This window comes from Pleurodeles waltl, chromosome 11, assembly GCF_031143425.1.
Source record: "Pleurodeles waltl isolate 20211129_DDA chromosome 11, aPleWal1.hap1.20221129, whole genome shotgun sequence".
NCBI classification, from domain to species: Eukaryota; Metazoa; Chordata; class Amphibia; order Caudata; family Salamandridae; genus Pleurodeles; species Pleurodeles waltl.
The window spans coordinates 126992198-127006918 of NC_090450.1; the positions used below are offsets into that span (position 1 = coordinate 126992198).

The following is a 14721-nucleotide window of genomic DNA, read 5'->3' on the forward strand; positions in this document are numbered from 1 at the left end:
CACATAGTCGTTTGTTAGATTGTTTGCTTCGCAGGCGGGAGAGTGAAGTAGTGGGGAAAGAGAAAAAAAAAAAAGATGTCCATGCAATGTATCGATGTGTATATATACAATATTTATATTTTAACATAATTGCAATGGCTGCAGGCGTCTGGGAAGGAGGGTGGGCACGTGTGAATCTACAGCACTACATGCCACAAACAGATGTCTACTGGGTAAGTAACATTTTCCATTCAATGGCATGTATGACTGTAGATAAGCCTGCTGTGCATAGGCTGAAAAGCAGTAACTCCGTAAAGGGGTGGCTAGCGTGCAGGAATTGCAACGGTTTAGAAAAGTGTCCTAAGTACTGCTTGGGCAACATTAGCTTGTTGCCTTGTTAGTACATCTACACAATAGCGTTTTGTAAAGGTATGTGGTGTAGACCATGTAGCTGCTTTAAAAATATCTGCTATAGGTATGTTCCCAATGAAAACCATTGAAGCACTCTTCTTCCTAGTAGAGTGTGTGCTCAAGGTGAAAGAGGTTAGTTTCGGTTCACTTTAGCATAGCAAGTTTGAATACACTTGACTATCCACCTACCTATACCAGCTTTTGATATGGGGTTTCCTATATGGGGCATTGAAAGGGCCACAAAAAGTTGTTTAGTTTTCCTGAACGGTTTGGTTCAGTCTGTATAGTACATAAGAGCCCTTTTTATATCAAGCGTGTAGAGCCCTTTCCGCCACAGAGCCCGGTTGGGGAAAGAAAAATGGTAGTTCTATTGATAGATATGAATCTGGGAAACTGCCTTTGGAAGGAAATTTTGATTAGTACGAAGAACTATCTTTTCTTTGTGAATCTGGAAGAAGGTTCTTCCAGGTTTAAAGCTTGGAGCTCAATGACACGTCTAAGGGAAGAGAGAGCCACCAGAAAAACTACCTTCCATGACAGGAAGTGTAAACGGACAGGAATGTAGAGGCTCAAAAATGGGATCCATGAGCCTTGAGAGACCAATATTACGGCTCCTGGATGGTGCTGTTGGCACCCTTGGTATAATGATTCTTAAATCCTCCCATAAATGCCTTAACAACTGGAACCCAAAATAAAGTTTATAATTGAATATTTTAAAGATGTGCAGATATATCTGCAAAATGAAGTCGAATGAAAGTGTAGGTTAAATTAGCTTTTTGTTAATGCAGTAAATAAACAACCTGTTGCTAAGTCGATTTATGAGGGTCAATGTTTTTCGGTTGGCAGTAGCAGACAAAACGTTTCCTCTTCGCTGCATTACATTGTCTAGTTGTGGATTTACATTCTGCTTTAAGAACGTCCATACATTCTTTCGGTAGGTGTAAATATCCAAATTCGATGACCTCAGGAGCCAAATTGCTAGGTTGAGTGACTTGGGGTCTGGATGTCTTATTTGGTAGGACTGGCCTGATGGGGAGCTTCTGGTGTGAAATTAGTTAGAGATCCTGAAGTGTTGTGTACCATGGCTAACTTGTCAACATCTTGCAGATGGAGGATTCCCTCAATAGGATTAGGGATGTGTCCCCCTCCCCTCAGGGAGGAGGCACAAAGAGGGTGTAGCCACTCTCAAGGACAGTAGCCATTGGCTACTGCCCTCCCAGACCTAAACCCACCCCTAAATTCAGTATTTAGGGGCTCATCAGAACCTAGGAAACTAGATTCCTGCAACCTAAGAAGAAGAGGACTGCGAAACTGAAAAACCCTGCAGAGAAGACGGAGGCACCAACTGCTTTGGCCCCAGCTCTACCGGCCTGTCTCCCCCCTTCTAAAGACACTGCTCCAGCGACGCTCTCCTAAGGGACCACCGACCTCTGAGTCCTCAGAGGACTGCCCTGCATCTAGAAGGACCAAGAACTCCAGAGGACAGCGGCCCTGTTCACTAAAGAAGCAACTTTGAAACAAAGAAGCAACTTTGAAACAACTTGAGTTTCCCGCCGGAAGCGTGAGACTTGACACTCTGCACCCGACGCCCCCAGCTCGACCTGTGGAGAACAATCACTTCAGGGAGGACTCCCAGGTGACTGCGAGACCATGAGTAGCCAGAGTTGCCCCTCTGAGCCCCCACAGCGACGCCTGCAGAGGGAATCCCGAGGCTCCCCCTGACCGCGACTGCCTGCTTCCAAGATCCGACGCCTGGTAAAGACTCCGCACTTGCAGCCCCCAGGGCCTGAAGGATCCGACCTCCAGTGCAGGAGCGACCCCCAGGTGGCCCTCTCCCTTGCCCAGGTGGTGGCTACCCAGAGGAGCCCCCCCCTTGCCTGCATCGCTGAAGAGACCCCTTGGTCTCCCATTGATTTCTATTACAAACCTAACGCTTGTTTGCACACTGCATCCGGCCGCCCTTGTGCCGCTGAGGGTGTACTTTGTGTGGACTTGTGTCCCCCCCGGTGCCCTACAAACCCCCCTGGTCTGCCCTCCGAAGACACGGGTACTTACCTGCTGGCAGACTGGAACCGGGGCACCCCCTTCTCCATTGAAGCCTATGCGTTTTGGGCACCACTTTGACCTCTGCACCTGATCGGCCCTGAGCTGCTGGTGTGGTAACTTTGGGGTTGCTCTGAACCCCCAACGGTGGGCTACCTTGGACTCAAACTTGAACCCCGTAGGTGGTTTACTTACCTGCAAAAACTAACAAACTCTTACTCCCCCTAGGAACTGTGAAAATTGCACTGTGTCTAGTTTTAAAATAGCTATATGTGATTTATATGAAAACTGTATATGCTATTTTGATTATTCAAAGTTCCTAAAGTACCTACCTGCAATACCTTTCATTTGAAGTATTACATGTAAAATTTGAACCTGTGGTTCTTAAAATAAACTAAGAAAATATATTTTTCTATACAAAAACCTATTGGCCTGGAATTGTCTGAGTGTGTGTTCCTCATTTATTGCTTGTGTATGTACAACAAATGCTTAACACTACTCCTTTGATAAGCCTACTGCTCGACCACACTACCACAAAATAGAGCATTAGTATTCTCTTTTTGCCACTATCTTACCTCTAAGGGGAACCCTTGGACACTGCATACTATTCCTTACTTTGAAATAGTGCATACAGAGCCAACTTCCTACACACCCTTTCACGCAGGCTGCAATGGCAGGCCTGCAGATACACTTTGCATTGGCTTCACATGGGTGGCACAATACATGCTGCAGGTCATGGGGATTCCCCCAGCACCCCAATGACCTGGGTACCATATACTAGGGACTTACATGGGGGCACCAGTATGCCAAATGTGGGGTGTAAGTAACCATGTTAAAAGGGAAAGGGCATAATCACTGAGGTACTGGTTAGCAGGATCCCAGTGAACAGTCAAACACACTGACAACAGACAGAAAATGGGGGTAACCATGCCAAGAAAGAGGGCATTTTCCTACACAGTTGCAAAACGTATTTCCATTGAATCAGCAAGATGGGTCAGATAATCATAAATTATTTCAGTTAAATGACACAGTCCACAATTTTAAACAAACAGACAAAAAAAAAAAACGTACCTTTCAATTCTAGAATTTACCTCATGAATACACAACTGAAAAATACTACAGAATGTAATAAAGAAAAACTAAAGAATGTATTTGCTCTTGCATTGGTCAGCAGTATAATGAAATCTGTGGAAAATAAAACTTTGTTTACCTACACCACAATAGGGATGAACGTGTGCAATGGATAATCAACACCGACTGTGTAAAATTTACCAGTGAAATGAAAACATATGCCCATCGATGTCATATCAAAATACCTTTTTTAAGTTCATCAAGTGTTTTTTCCATTTGTTTCTGCTTGTTTTTGTCAGGTGCTGCTGCAATTACACTGGCCTCCAGCTCTTTTACTTGAAGTTTTAAATGTATTTCCTGCTCTGAAAGGCTCTGAAATAAAGGGAAGATAAATGGTGAAAAATCAGCTTTTTCTGCTCTTTCGAAATAATACTGGAAGTTAACAAAACTTAAGTCCTTCTTTAGGACAAGCAAGAAAAGGTTACAAAAAATATGAATGACATACTTGGGTCTCCATTAGCGCAAAAAAATGTTATTTACCTTTTGTAACGCCTTTTCTGGTAGAGACTAACTGCAGATTCTTCCTCATCTTTTCAATATCCCTAGGGGGCAGACTGGATCTGGAAACGTTCATGGCAATTCCCTCGGATATTGGCAAGTGGCATTTTACTGCCTTGAGAACAGATATATTCTCTCCTAAATACAGCATTGGGGCTATACATAGATAGCATCTCTGCACATGAACGTAACTTACTCTCGTACCAATTGATTTGCAGCCCACAGAAATGAACCTGTGACAACGTGATGCAAATATTGGCTTTTTTTGTTTTAGGAAACCTGTAAAATATCTGCGTCTTATGTTTACAATTCGTTTATCCCATTTATTCCAGGAATCTAGTCATTTGGAAAAAGGGGGGGCGGGGATATCCTATAGAGTCCCCCCCCCCCCCCCCCCGTTTTTACTCCTCCTCTAAAAACACTTGTATTCCTTGTTGCTGCTACTGTGTGGGGCCTGTGAATAGGCTACCTTCTGTATATCCAAGGGGTTTGGTTGACAGAAAACTCCCCTTCTCTGTCCAAGTCAGCCCTTCTGGAAAAATGGTGTATATGCCTGTAATAACCCCATGGCTCTAGCTATTTCATTTGCCCTTTTCATGGTTTATAGGCAAGTATCCACATATAGACCAAAACGTTGTCCTGATAGGAGTGCCATGTCTATGAATTTCAATTGAACATCTGGTTTATAACCATAGAGACCGCCACACATGATTTCTATGGCCTGTGCCAGTTGTCCGCTTGCTGTATCTGCTGCGTCTAAAACAGATTTTTAGACTGGAGCTGGCTATGTTATTATGGCCTTCTAGTAGGTTCCTTGGCTTCTTGTAGAATTCTGAGAGGTGTTCCCTAAAATCTATTTCCTCCCAGTTTTGATGTGCATGTCTGTTTAGAAGGGTGGCATTAAAATTGGCTATATGCCTTTGTGTGTAGCTTTTCCATCTTCCTCCCATAGTGCCTGACACTTTTGTTCCTCTGATCTTCCAATGGACACTGGTGCCATGGCTCTTTTTTTTGCTCTGATATCTCTTAAGAGAGTTTGCTTCGACGTCCCTGGATATAGTTGGGGTCTGTAGAAAAGTACTGTTTTGACATGGTTAGTCCCCACTTTCTGCCCTATTTCTGATGTGGATTTGTCTGTTAGTGCACTGGGTCCCTGCTATCCAGGTGCCAGATCTCTTTCCCCAAAACTGCACAGCTGTTTTGCATAGTTATCAAACTCTTTAGCTACCGCTGTAAGTCCCTAGTAAATGGTACCCCTGGTACCTATGGACTGGGGTACTAAGTAAGGTCTGCGAGGGCTGCAGCACCAACTGTTCCACCCTCTGGGACCCCTCACCAACTCACACAAGTGATGCCATTGCAGACTGTGTTGTTGTAGGCTAAATTGAACGCACGACAAGGCACACTCCCAGTGCCAGGTCTAAGTCACCCCTAAAGCTGGGTGCATCCAGGCGCATGTGAGGACATACATGAGCAGATGTGCCCCTGCTAAATCTGTCAATTCCGAGACACATTAAGTGCAGAAGGAAGCCATTTTATGCATATGCCGGACAAAGGTCATTACAGGTTCCCTAGCTACATGTCTTCTGTGAATCCTGGGATGTTTGGTATCAAACACTGACCCCAGTGATGGATGTCTTAAACAATGCATAGAGGTGCCCCCTGAAAATATACCAACTATTAGTGTGCTGACTGACTGGCCCTGACCAGCTCAGCCACCACAGACATGTTTCTGCTCACCCCCAAAGTGATAGCCAGCGCTCTCGAGGGCCAAAAACAAAGCCCTTGCCAACCTTTGTAATGCGACCCAGTTCTCTCAGATGGTGGAGATGATCAACAGGCGGGAAAATTAGTTAACTTAGGAGTGTCTACTTCATGGCAGCCCACCCCTAAGGTGGGTTAGCTGAAGTGTACATAACTTTTCAAATTCCTCAATCTTGCTTGTAAGAAATTAGGCCACTAGGGTTAGGGCTATGCCCACTTTCCCGCATAAGTGGTCATAAGAAGGTGTAGTCACCCTAAAAGTGGTTAGCCCGTTGATTTCCACCTGCAACTCCCTGTAACACCCCTAAATTGAGTATTTAGGTTGCACCCCAAAACCTAGAACTCAGATTTCCATTACCTAAGGAGACCCGGACAAGGAAGAGCTGCACCCGCAGAAGAGGAAAAGCAGCAGCAGTAGACCTGGAAACATCCCCTCTGGCCTGCCTCCTCTCCTCGAAGGATCCTGCACAAGAAGCCAACTCGTCCAGCCTTCAATAAAACCTCAAGTTTCCCGTGGGTAGCGGCCTTGCCCTGCAACAATAAGCTCCAAAGAAAAGACTCTAGAGCTGCTGGAGCCCCAGAAACCCGACACGAGAAGTGACAACTTGCCTAGACATCCACGACCCGAAGTAAAATCAACCGACTGTTCCAACGCAGATCAGCAGCTGTCCAGTGATCAAGTCCAGGGTGGTCTCACCCATCTTGGACCTTCCCAAGACGCCTGCAGACTCTGCATGCATGTCCCCTCTTCCACAGGCTTGTGGAGAGAGAAACTCCGACAGCTACAGCAACCACTGCATCCATGACCACTGATCCCAGCTGAGGTGGGTCATCAGTGTGAACAATGTCCCCCCGGCTCCTAAGAGCTCAAGTCCACCCTTGGTCCACCCCTGCCAGACTCCATCACAACGCTTGCAGCCTTAACACTCAGGACCCCCTGACCGCGAGTGCTCCCGGACGTGAAACCCAACACCTAGACACCCCTGTTTTCATCGCCCAATGGCACAGAAGAGGACCAAAGGTGCACCTACATGCCAGAGCACCCCAAGTCTACCTGTTTGTTGTCCCAGACTGGCTCCTGAAAGTTGCACTAATTGTTGATTTTTAAAACTGCAAAGTATCTATGCTTAAAAGTCTACTTATTTGATTTTGTAGTTCTTGGGTTTAAACATTTAAAAATAATAATTTTTCTAAATTGGTCTCAGATTTATTCTTTGAGTGTGTCTAATTTATTGCCTCTGTGAGCATAACAAATGTTTAGCACTACCCTCTGATAAGCCAAACGGCTCACTCACACTACCACAAAATAGCGCATTAGTCCCATCTACTTTTGCTTCTGCAATACCAACTGGGGATCCACTGGACTCTCTGCACAGTGTATTTCATTTTAGTGCACTATACAGAGAGCCAGCTTCCTACACTGGTGGCAGCGGTGGAATCAGCAACTTTGCATCTGCTGATACCACTTGGTCAATAAGTAACTACACAAGTAAATCCCAAAATTGCCTTTAGTTATATATATATTTTTTTTTTTTTAATTGGGTATATTTCCTAAATTCTTACAAGTACTGTTAAGTCCCTGTAACTTAACAATCAAAGTTATAAAAACTTACTTTAGTTAGGACTGCAAAAACCTGTTAGGATTTTTTATTTAGCTCAAAAAGGTCCCCACTTAAGTAAAATATTGAGTACCTCAGAAGACAAGGTTGCGAAGATTAACGTCACCCCTTATCTTCAGCTTTCTCACAGCCATTTAAGGGCCCTCTAAAGAGTACAAAATAAAAACAGGCTCAAACCCTACACTAACCCCCCCACATTCCATTCAGTCATAACATTCTCCTACCTCACTACATTCTTTCCCATCTAAAAACGAATCTACATTTCATGTATTACATAACACACACCTCCCCCATAGTGAGTAGGACTCAGTGTAGGAAGTTGGCGCTGTATGCACTATTTCAAAGTAAGGAATAGTATGCACAGAGTCCAAGGGTTCCCCTTAGAGGTAAGATAGTGGCAAAAAGAGAATTCTAATGCTCTATTTTGTGGTAGTGTGTTCGAGCACCCGACATGAGCAAACGTATATATATATATATATATATATATATATATATATATATATATATATATATATATATATATATATATATATATATATATATATATATATATATATATATATATATATATATATATATATATTTATTTTCCCTGAATTTGCCTTATTGACAAATTTAACTTCTGGCCATTTTGAAAAATAATCCATAGCCACTATTATGTACCACACTTCGTTTTCCTCAACAATTGGGCCCGTAATATCTACGCCGAGAACTTCCCACGCCATCTTAAGACATGGAACTGGTTGTAACAATGGCTTCAAAGGAACAAGTGATTTATCTGCATTTAAACATAAATCACAATCCCTAATAACTCTCTCAATTTCTATAGCTATACCTGGCAACCAGTAGTTCTCCTAGATCTTCTGTTTAGTCTTAACAATACCCAAATGTCCTTCATGGCTTATTTTTATAATGGCATCTCTCAACTTTTTTGGTGGTAGAATCCTGTCTCCCCTTACCACGTTGTCTTGAATTACTGAAAATACTTCTCGTAATTCAAATAAGCTCCTTAATTCTGCATCAACTTTTTTTCTCTGGCCAACCAACCTGAATATACTGCCTTAAACAAAAATTGATCACATGAATTAGCTTCATCCCAATCCTTGCTACTAATGGCGCTCCACTCTGTACTCTGTCCATGCCACATTTACCTCCTCTATGTCTTCCACATTTTCCTCAAGTGGTAACGGCAAACTACTCAAGCAATCTGCAATTTTGTTTTTAACACATGGTAAGTATACTAATTTATATCTGAAATCCAGAAGCCTTATAGATATCTTAGCTATCCTCGAGATAGCTCTCAAAAGACCCTCAGTAGATAGCACCTTTAATAAGGGTTTATGATCACACCTTACTTCAACATTGAAACCCCACAAAAAGTTCTTAGTGTTCTAAACCTCACACTAATGCTAGAACTTTTTTCTATATGTCTGAATATCTTTCTTTTGTAGGTGATAATGCCCTAGAGGCAAAAGCTATGGTGACTTCTTCATTCTTAACATTGCACCAATACCCTTATTACTTGCATCAGTGGTCAGTATAGAAATGAGTTTAGGATCAAAGCCAGATAATGTTTTTCCCCAAATAAATCTCTTGCTATATCACTTCAAAATCCCTTTGAAGGGTATCTGACCAAACAAATTTACAATTTTCCTTCAATAATTGCCTCCTATTAAATGTATTTTCTGAGAAATTCCTGGCAAATATAGCATAAAATTCCATTGGGCCAAGGAATGATCTCAACTCATCCCTCTTACTAGGTGCTGGTGCATCTCTAACAGCAGTTAACAATTCTTGTTTTGGTTTAATGCCTCCTGCCATAATTTCCTGCCCTAAGTAATTCAACTGTCGAACACCATATTTGCATTTTGAAAACTGATCTGTTAACCCCGTATCTCTCAAAATAATTAAAACCTCATTTACTCTGGTATCATGTTGTTCCTTATTCTTTCCTATAATCAAAATGTCATTCTAAAAGAAAATCACTGCCTTTGTGTTCTTGAATAGTTTATACATCAATTTCTGGAAAACTGCTGCAGCAGAGGCAAGCCCAAAAGGCATACAGACATAGCGATGATAACCCTTGAGGAGTCATAAATGCAGTTAAGTTTTTACTATCTCCATTAATTTGGTGATATGCAAACGATAAGTCTGTGGATGTAAACCACTTCATGTCCTTTGTCATGGATGGCATTTCATTTATTTTCTGTAAAGGAAATATCTCCACCACAATGTTGCTATTCAATTCTCTCAAATCAATGCACATTTGGATTTTTTCATTAGCCTTACGTACTGCCACCAATGGAGAAATCCATTCAGATGCATTAACTTCTTTAATTATACCCTTTTAAAAGATATTTTCTAGTTCTCTTTCAACCTCCTCTCCTATCACCCAAGGTATGTTGCGGGATTTATGTATTTTAGGTACAGCATTTTCCTTTAATACGATTTTATGCGAGTAATCCTTAAGAGTGCCAATCTCTCCAGAAAAAACTTCTGGGAACCTGTTTTGTAGTTTAACACCACTCCTTTCATTGTCACCCATAACGTTTACTTGTTCTACACTATTAGGATCTAAGATCATATTCAATGCTCTTAGATCCAACCATCCTAGAACCGCCGGTCCTTCTTCAGCTATATACAATTTGCCTAAAGTTCTTCTGCCTTTGAACTCAAAAACTACCTTCCTGAAGCCAATCATGGGTATAGATTTTCCTGTGAAACTCTAGAGTACCATCTGAAGGTCACAAGGCTGATCCCAGGACATTTTTTCTTCCCATAACTTCCTAATGATTATAGTGAATGGAGAACCAGAATCTGCAACAATCAAAATTTCCACTCATCCCAAACAAATTTTACAAACTGGTTTGCTTCTTGATTGCACATTCAGGTGTTTGATACATAAGTCTTCCTCCAGTTTTAACCATCCAATTTCCTCACTTTCCATAGAGCTAAAGGTGCTATTAAACCCAAAACACATTCCTGCTCCTTTGAGCAATTGCTCGTTTCAGATCCTGACTGAGTTGGATTCATTGTTTATTATGGACACCTTCCTACCTCTTCTACAAACTTTAGCAAAATGTCCCTTAACTCCACAAACTGCACAAATTTGGTTACGAGCAGGGCACCTTTTGTTTTAGGCTATATGTGCCTTACTCCCACATCTGTAACATCTCTGGTCTGTCTTGCCTTTTCCTGTTTGTTGCTTTTCATGTTTATGTGTGTCTTTACTTTTCTTATACCTTTACTGTCATTCTGTGATTCTTTTTTTTTTTTTTCAACTATAAAAGCCCTGGCACACTTATTCGATATTTCAGCCTTGTTGACTAGAGCAATAACTTCTTCTAGTCGAGACTCACCATGAACCCATAACCTTTCTTGGATATGGTTATTGTTTACATGCATTATAAGCTGGACTTGTATCAATTCATCATGTAACAAACCAAATCTACAGGTTATTGTTAATTCTTTAAGATCAGAAACATTCTATCGATTCTGTTTTCCTGGTTTCCTATTAAAGATATTAAATCTATCAATGGCAATACAGACAGACGTGGAATAATATCTGTCTAAGTCTTCCAACGCATGTAAAAAAACATTTGAGTCACCATCCTGTTGAACTTTCGTTTCCATAGAATTATACACCTTAAGACCCTGTAGTCCAAGACAATGTGTCAGAATTTTCTTTTTCCTAACTTGAGTTAATTCGTCATCTTCTATAGTCTCCAAGTAGCATAGAAAGTATTCTTTTCATTCATGCCATTTAATTTGCGGGCCTCCACCAGAGCTCAAAAATGGTTGTGGTGGCATGAGGGTAAATGTCTGTGCAGCACACATTTTAGTAAGAAATGAATCCTCTATGCTCTTTCTTTAAGTTCCAGATCGTACAACCCCCAATATGGCCGACTAGTACAGCCAAATTCCAAAATCAGATACAGCACTAGTAGCTTAGCCAGAAGTATACACAAGATTATCGTAAATTCACAAGTGCAGTAGATCCAAAGAACACTGTAAGGCACCTGTGTGTGTGAGCAGTTACTTGCGATCATGCAGGTAAGCTCCGCCTTTGCTCCATGCACGATAGTTTGATGCACTTTCGAACACAAGCCAACAATCCCAAACTTGGCTTGTGTGCAACGTTTGGTTCTCACTCGCACGATCGTCGCTCAAATGAAAACTTTACATGCCAAGTTGTCGGTCGCGCAATGGTTTGACGCGCGATCACACACAAGCCAGTAACTGCAAATTCGGCTTGTGTGCAACGTTCTGCTTAACTGGTGTGGACGTCGCTTTAATAAAAACTTGTAAGCCAAGATGTTGGTAGCGCGATTAGCAAACAAAAGCCGCTACGAAAACAAAGTGCCCGTCAAACGAACGTTAGTCTTGGATAAAACAAGAAGGTTTTATAGTTAGTTACAGGGTGTTGGCGCGTTGCGTACTCACTAACTTATTTAATCTTGAATATCCTTTAAGTTGACACCAATAATTTATTTGTTTCGGTTTATTTCTCCACTCGCTGCCAAAATACTTGTAGAGTAATCCAAGACACTTGAAGTGGTTTCCAAATTCCTTTATTTGAAGTCTTGTTCATAAAAGCCAACACCTCTGTTTCCTTTCAACTCCTGCTCTGTACTAACTCCCCCACATTCCATTCAGTCATAACATTCTCTCTTACCTCATACATTCTCTCCTACCTCACTGCATTCTTTCCCATTTAAACACTAATCTACACTTCGTGTATTACATAACACACACTTCCCCCATAGTGAGTAGGACTCAGTTTCCACAAGGTCCAGAGAGAGACACCTTGGCGATGGTATCCTTAGAATGGGGATCCAGAAGAAGGTGGTGGTATCTCCTACAATCCCTGTGCTTCCTAAAGGGTCCATGGTGGATGCCTTAATATTTTCTCAATACAATTGCAAAGAATCTGCATTAATATCCTCCATCATTGAACACTTTGTCCTTAGTCTAATTGTGTAAGCGTATATTCCTTTTTCCCTAGTTCTGTTGTGTTGCATGTGTTAGTCTGGTGTTCACTGTCTGTGGTCATTAAATCCCTAGGACTTGGTGGTTTATGCAGAGCTAAACTTTCCTTGAAGGCTTCGATTTTGGCCTCCAAACCCTTTTCTTCCTCTTTACCTCAATGACATGGGAGGATTTTCTGCCCCTTTGGGACTTTGCTTTGACAGGCACATGTTCCTCCCCCCACCTTTCCCCTCACCATCCTCTTGAGTCAAGTAGTTCCTTTTGTCATATCCGAACTGGTAACCATTTTGTATCCAAGGTAGGGAAATTATGTAGAGCTCCTACGACTGTTTGCTTTTTGTACATCAAGAGCTTACCTGTTTGTGGTGTACTTCCACCCTATACCTTTCACTTTGTAAGCAGTATCTTGGAAGTCTTATATTGGTTTACCACTCTGAGGATTTACAGGCATGGGGCACTGTAGGTTTGGGATCTGTAGTCACAACCTCTAATTTGTCTAGGTCTGATTCTTTGTGTTCTCACTCAGCCTCAACATCATTATCAGAGAAACTCATCTCTTTTACTGAATTAGTACTTTTCCTTTGCTTCCCCCAACAAGGCAACCCTGTGAAATCTGTTGTAGCTCAATGCACTTGAAGAATCGTGGCCCAATAAATAAGTTATTGATTTTAACAGAAAACATAGGAAACAATACTCCAACTTAGGGTCTTGTGAGAGGCAGAACATACAGATTGGGTGTTAATCGTTAAGGGGAAACTTTCTGTGGCAGATTGATCAGAGTTTAAAAATTGCGATCATTCTCTAAAATGGCACTGAGGAATCCCAGGGATCCCACATGGACTATTAAATATTCTTCAGCTATGGAATGATACAAGACCCCCCCCCCCCCCAAAAAAAAAATCACACTCCCCAGTATCAATTCCAATGACTTATTTAAATCGGCTTCTGCATTTTACTCTAGGCTCCTTCGACAAAGTTATACAGAATTGAGACATTGATCAAGGCACCTCCATACCTGAAGGCAAAGAATCTATCATGCTGGGCATGCAAATCAGAATTACGGTTGACATCATACAAGGGGGTCCCGCTTATTGTCACCCCTCCCCCCACAAAAAAAAAAAAAGTCAAGAACTATTTTACCTATGCAAGTCTGTTCCAAACCCAATCAACAGATGGCATATTTGAACATGTGAATCTAGAAAAGATTTCATGTTGTTAATATGGTGTTTGCCAAGGACAGGAACAAGCAAAAGGCAAAGTACAATATAGCCTGGGTGTAAGGAAATGCCTCCTTGGCATGGTTACCCCCTGACTTTTTGCCTTTGCTGATGCTATGTTTTGCTTTGAAAGTGTGCGGAGGCCTGCTAACCAGGCCCCAGCACCAGTGTTCTTTCCCTAACCTGTACTTTTGTTTTACACAATTGGCACACCCTGGCATCCAGGTAAGTCCCTTGTAACTGGTACCCCTGGTACCAAGGGCCCTGATGCCAGGGAAGGTCTCTAAGGGCTGCAGCATAGCTTATGCCACCCTGGGGACCCCTCACTCAGCACAGACACACTGCTTGCCAGCTTGTGTGTGCTGGTGAGAACAAAACGAGTAAGTCGACATGGCACTCCCCTCAGGGTGCCATGCCAACCTCACACTGCCTATGCAGTATAGATAAGTCACCCCTCTAGCAGGCCTTACAGCCCTAAGGCAGGGTGCACTATACCATAGGTGAGGGCACCAGTGCATGAGCACTGTGCCCCTACAGTGTCTAAGCAAAACCTTAGACATTGTAAGTGCAGGGTAGCCATAAGATTATATGGTCTGGGAGTCTGTCAAACACGAACTCCACAGCACCATAATGGCTACACTGAAAACTGGGAAGTTTGGTATCAAACTTCTCAGCACAATAAATGCACACTGATGGCAGTGTACATTTTGTTGTAAAATACACCCCAGAGGGCACCATAGAGGTGCCCCCTGAAACTTAAACCAACTACCCGTGTAGGCTGACTGGTTCTAGCAGCCTGCCACACTCGAGACATGTTGCTGGCCTTTGTCACTCTGTGGCCTGTAACAAAGCCTGCACTGGGTGGAGATGCTATCACCTCCCCCAGGCAGGAGCTGTAACACCTGGCGGTGAGCCTCAAAGGCTTACCCCCTTTGTTCCAGCACCGCAGGGCACTCCAGCTAGTGGAGTTGCCCGCCCCCTCCGGCCACGGCCCCACTTTTGGTGGCAAGGCCGGAGGAGATAATGAGAATAACAAGGAGTCACCACTGGCCAGTCAGGACAGCCCCTAA

General features: G+C 42.6%; 1 protein-coding gene across 1 annotated transcript in view; it reads right to left on the reverse strand.

Annotated features, from left to right (window-relative positions):
* The window catches only part of SMC4 (structural maintenance of chromosomes 4), a 451201-nt gene that overhangs the window by 216021 nt on the left and 220459 nt on the right, over window positions 1-14721 (reverse strand). The window contains exon 17 of the mRNA XM_069213253.1: window positions 3750-3876. Coding sequence (XP_069069354.1) covers window positions 3750-3876 — 127 coding nt within the window. The remainder of the gene's footprint in view (window positions 1-3749; window positions 3877-14721) is intronic.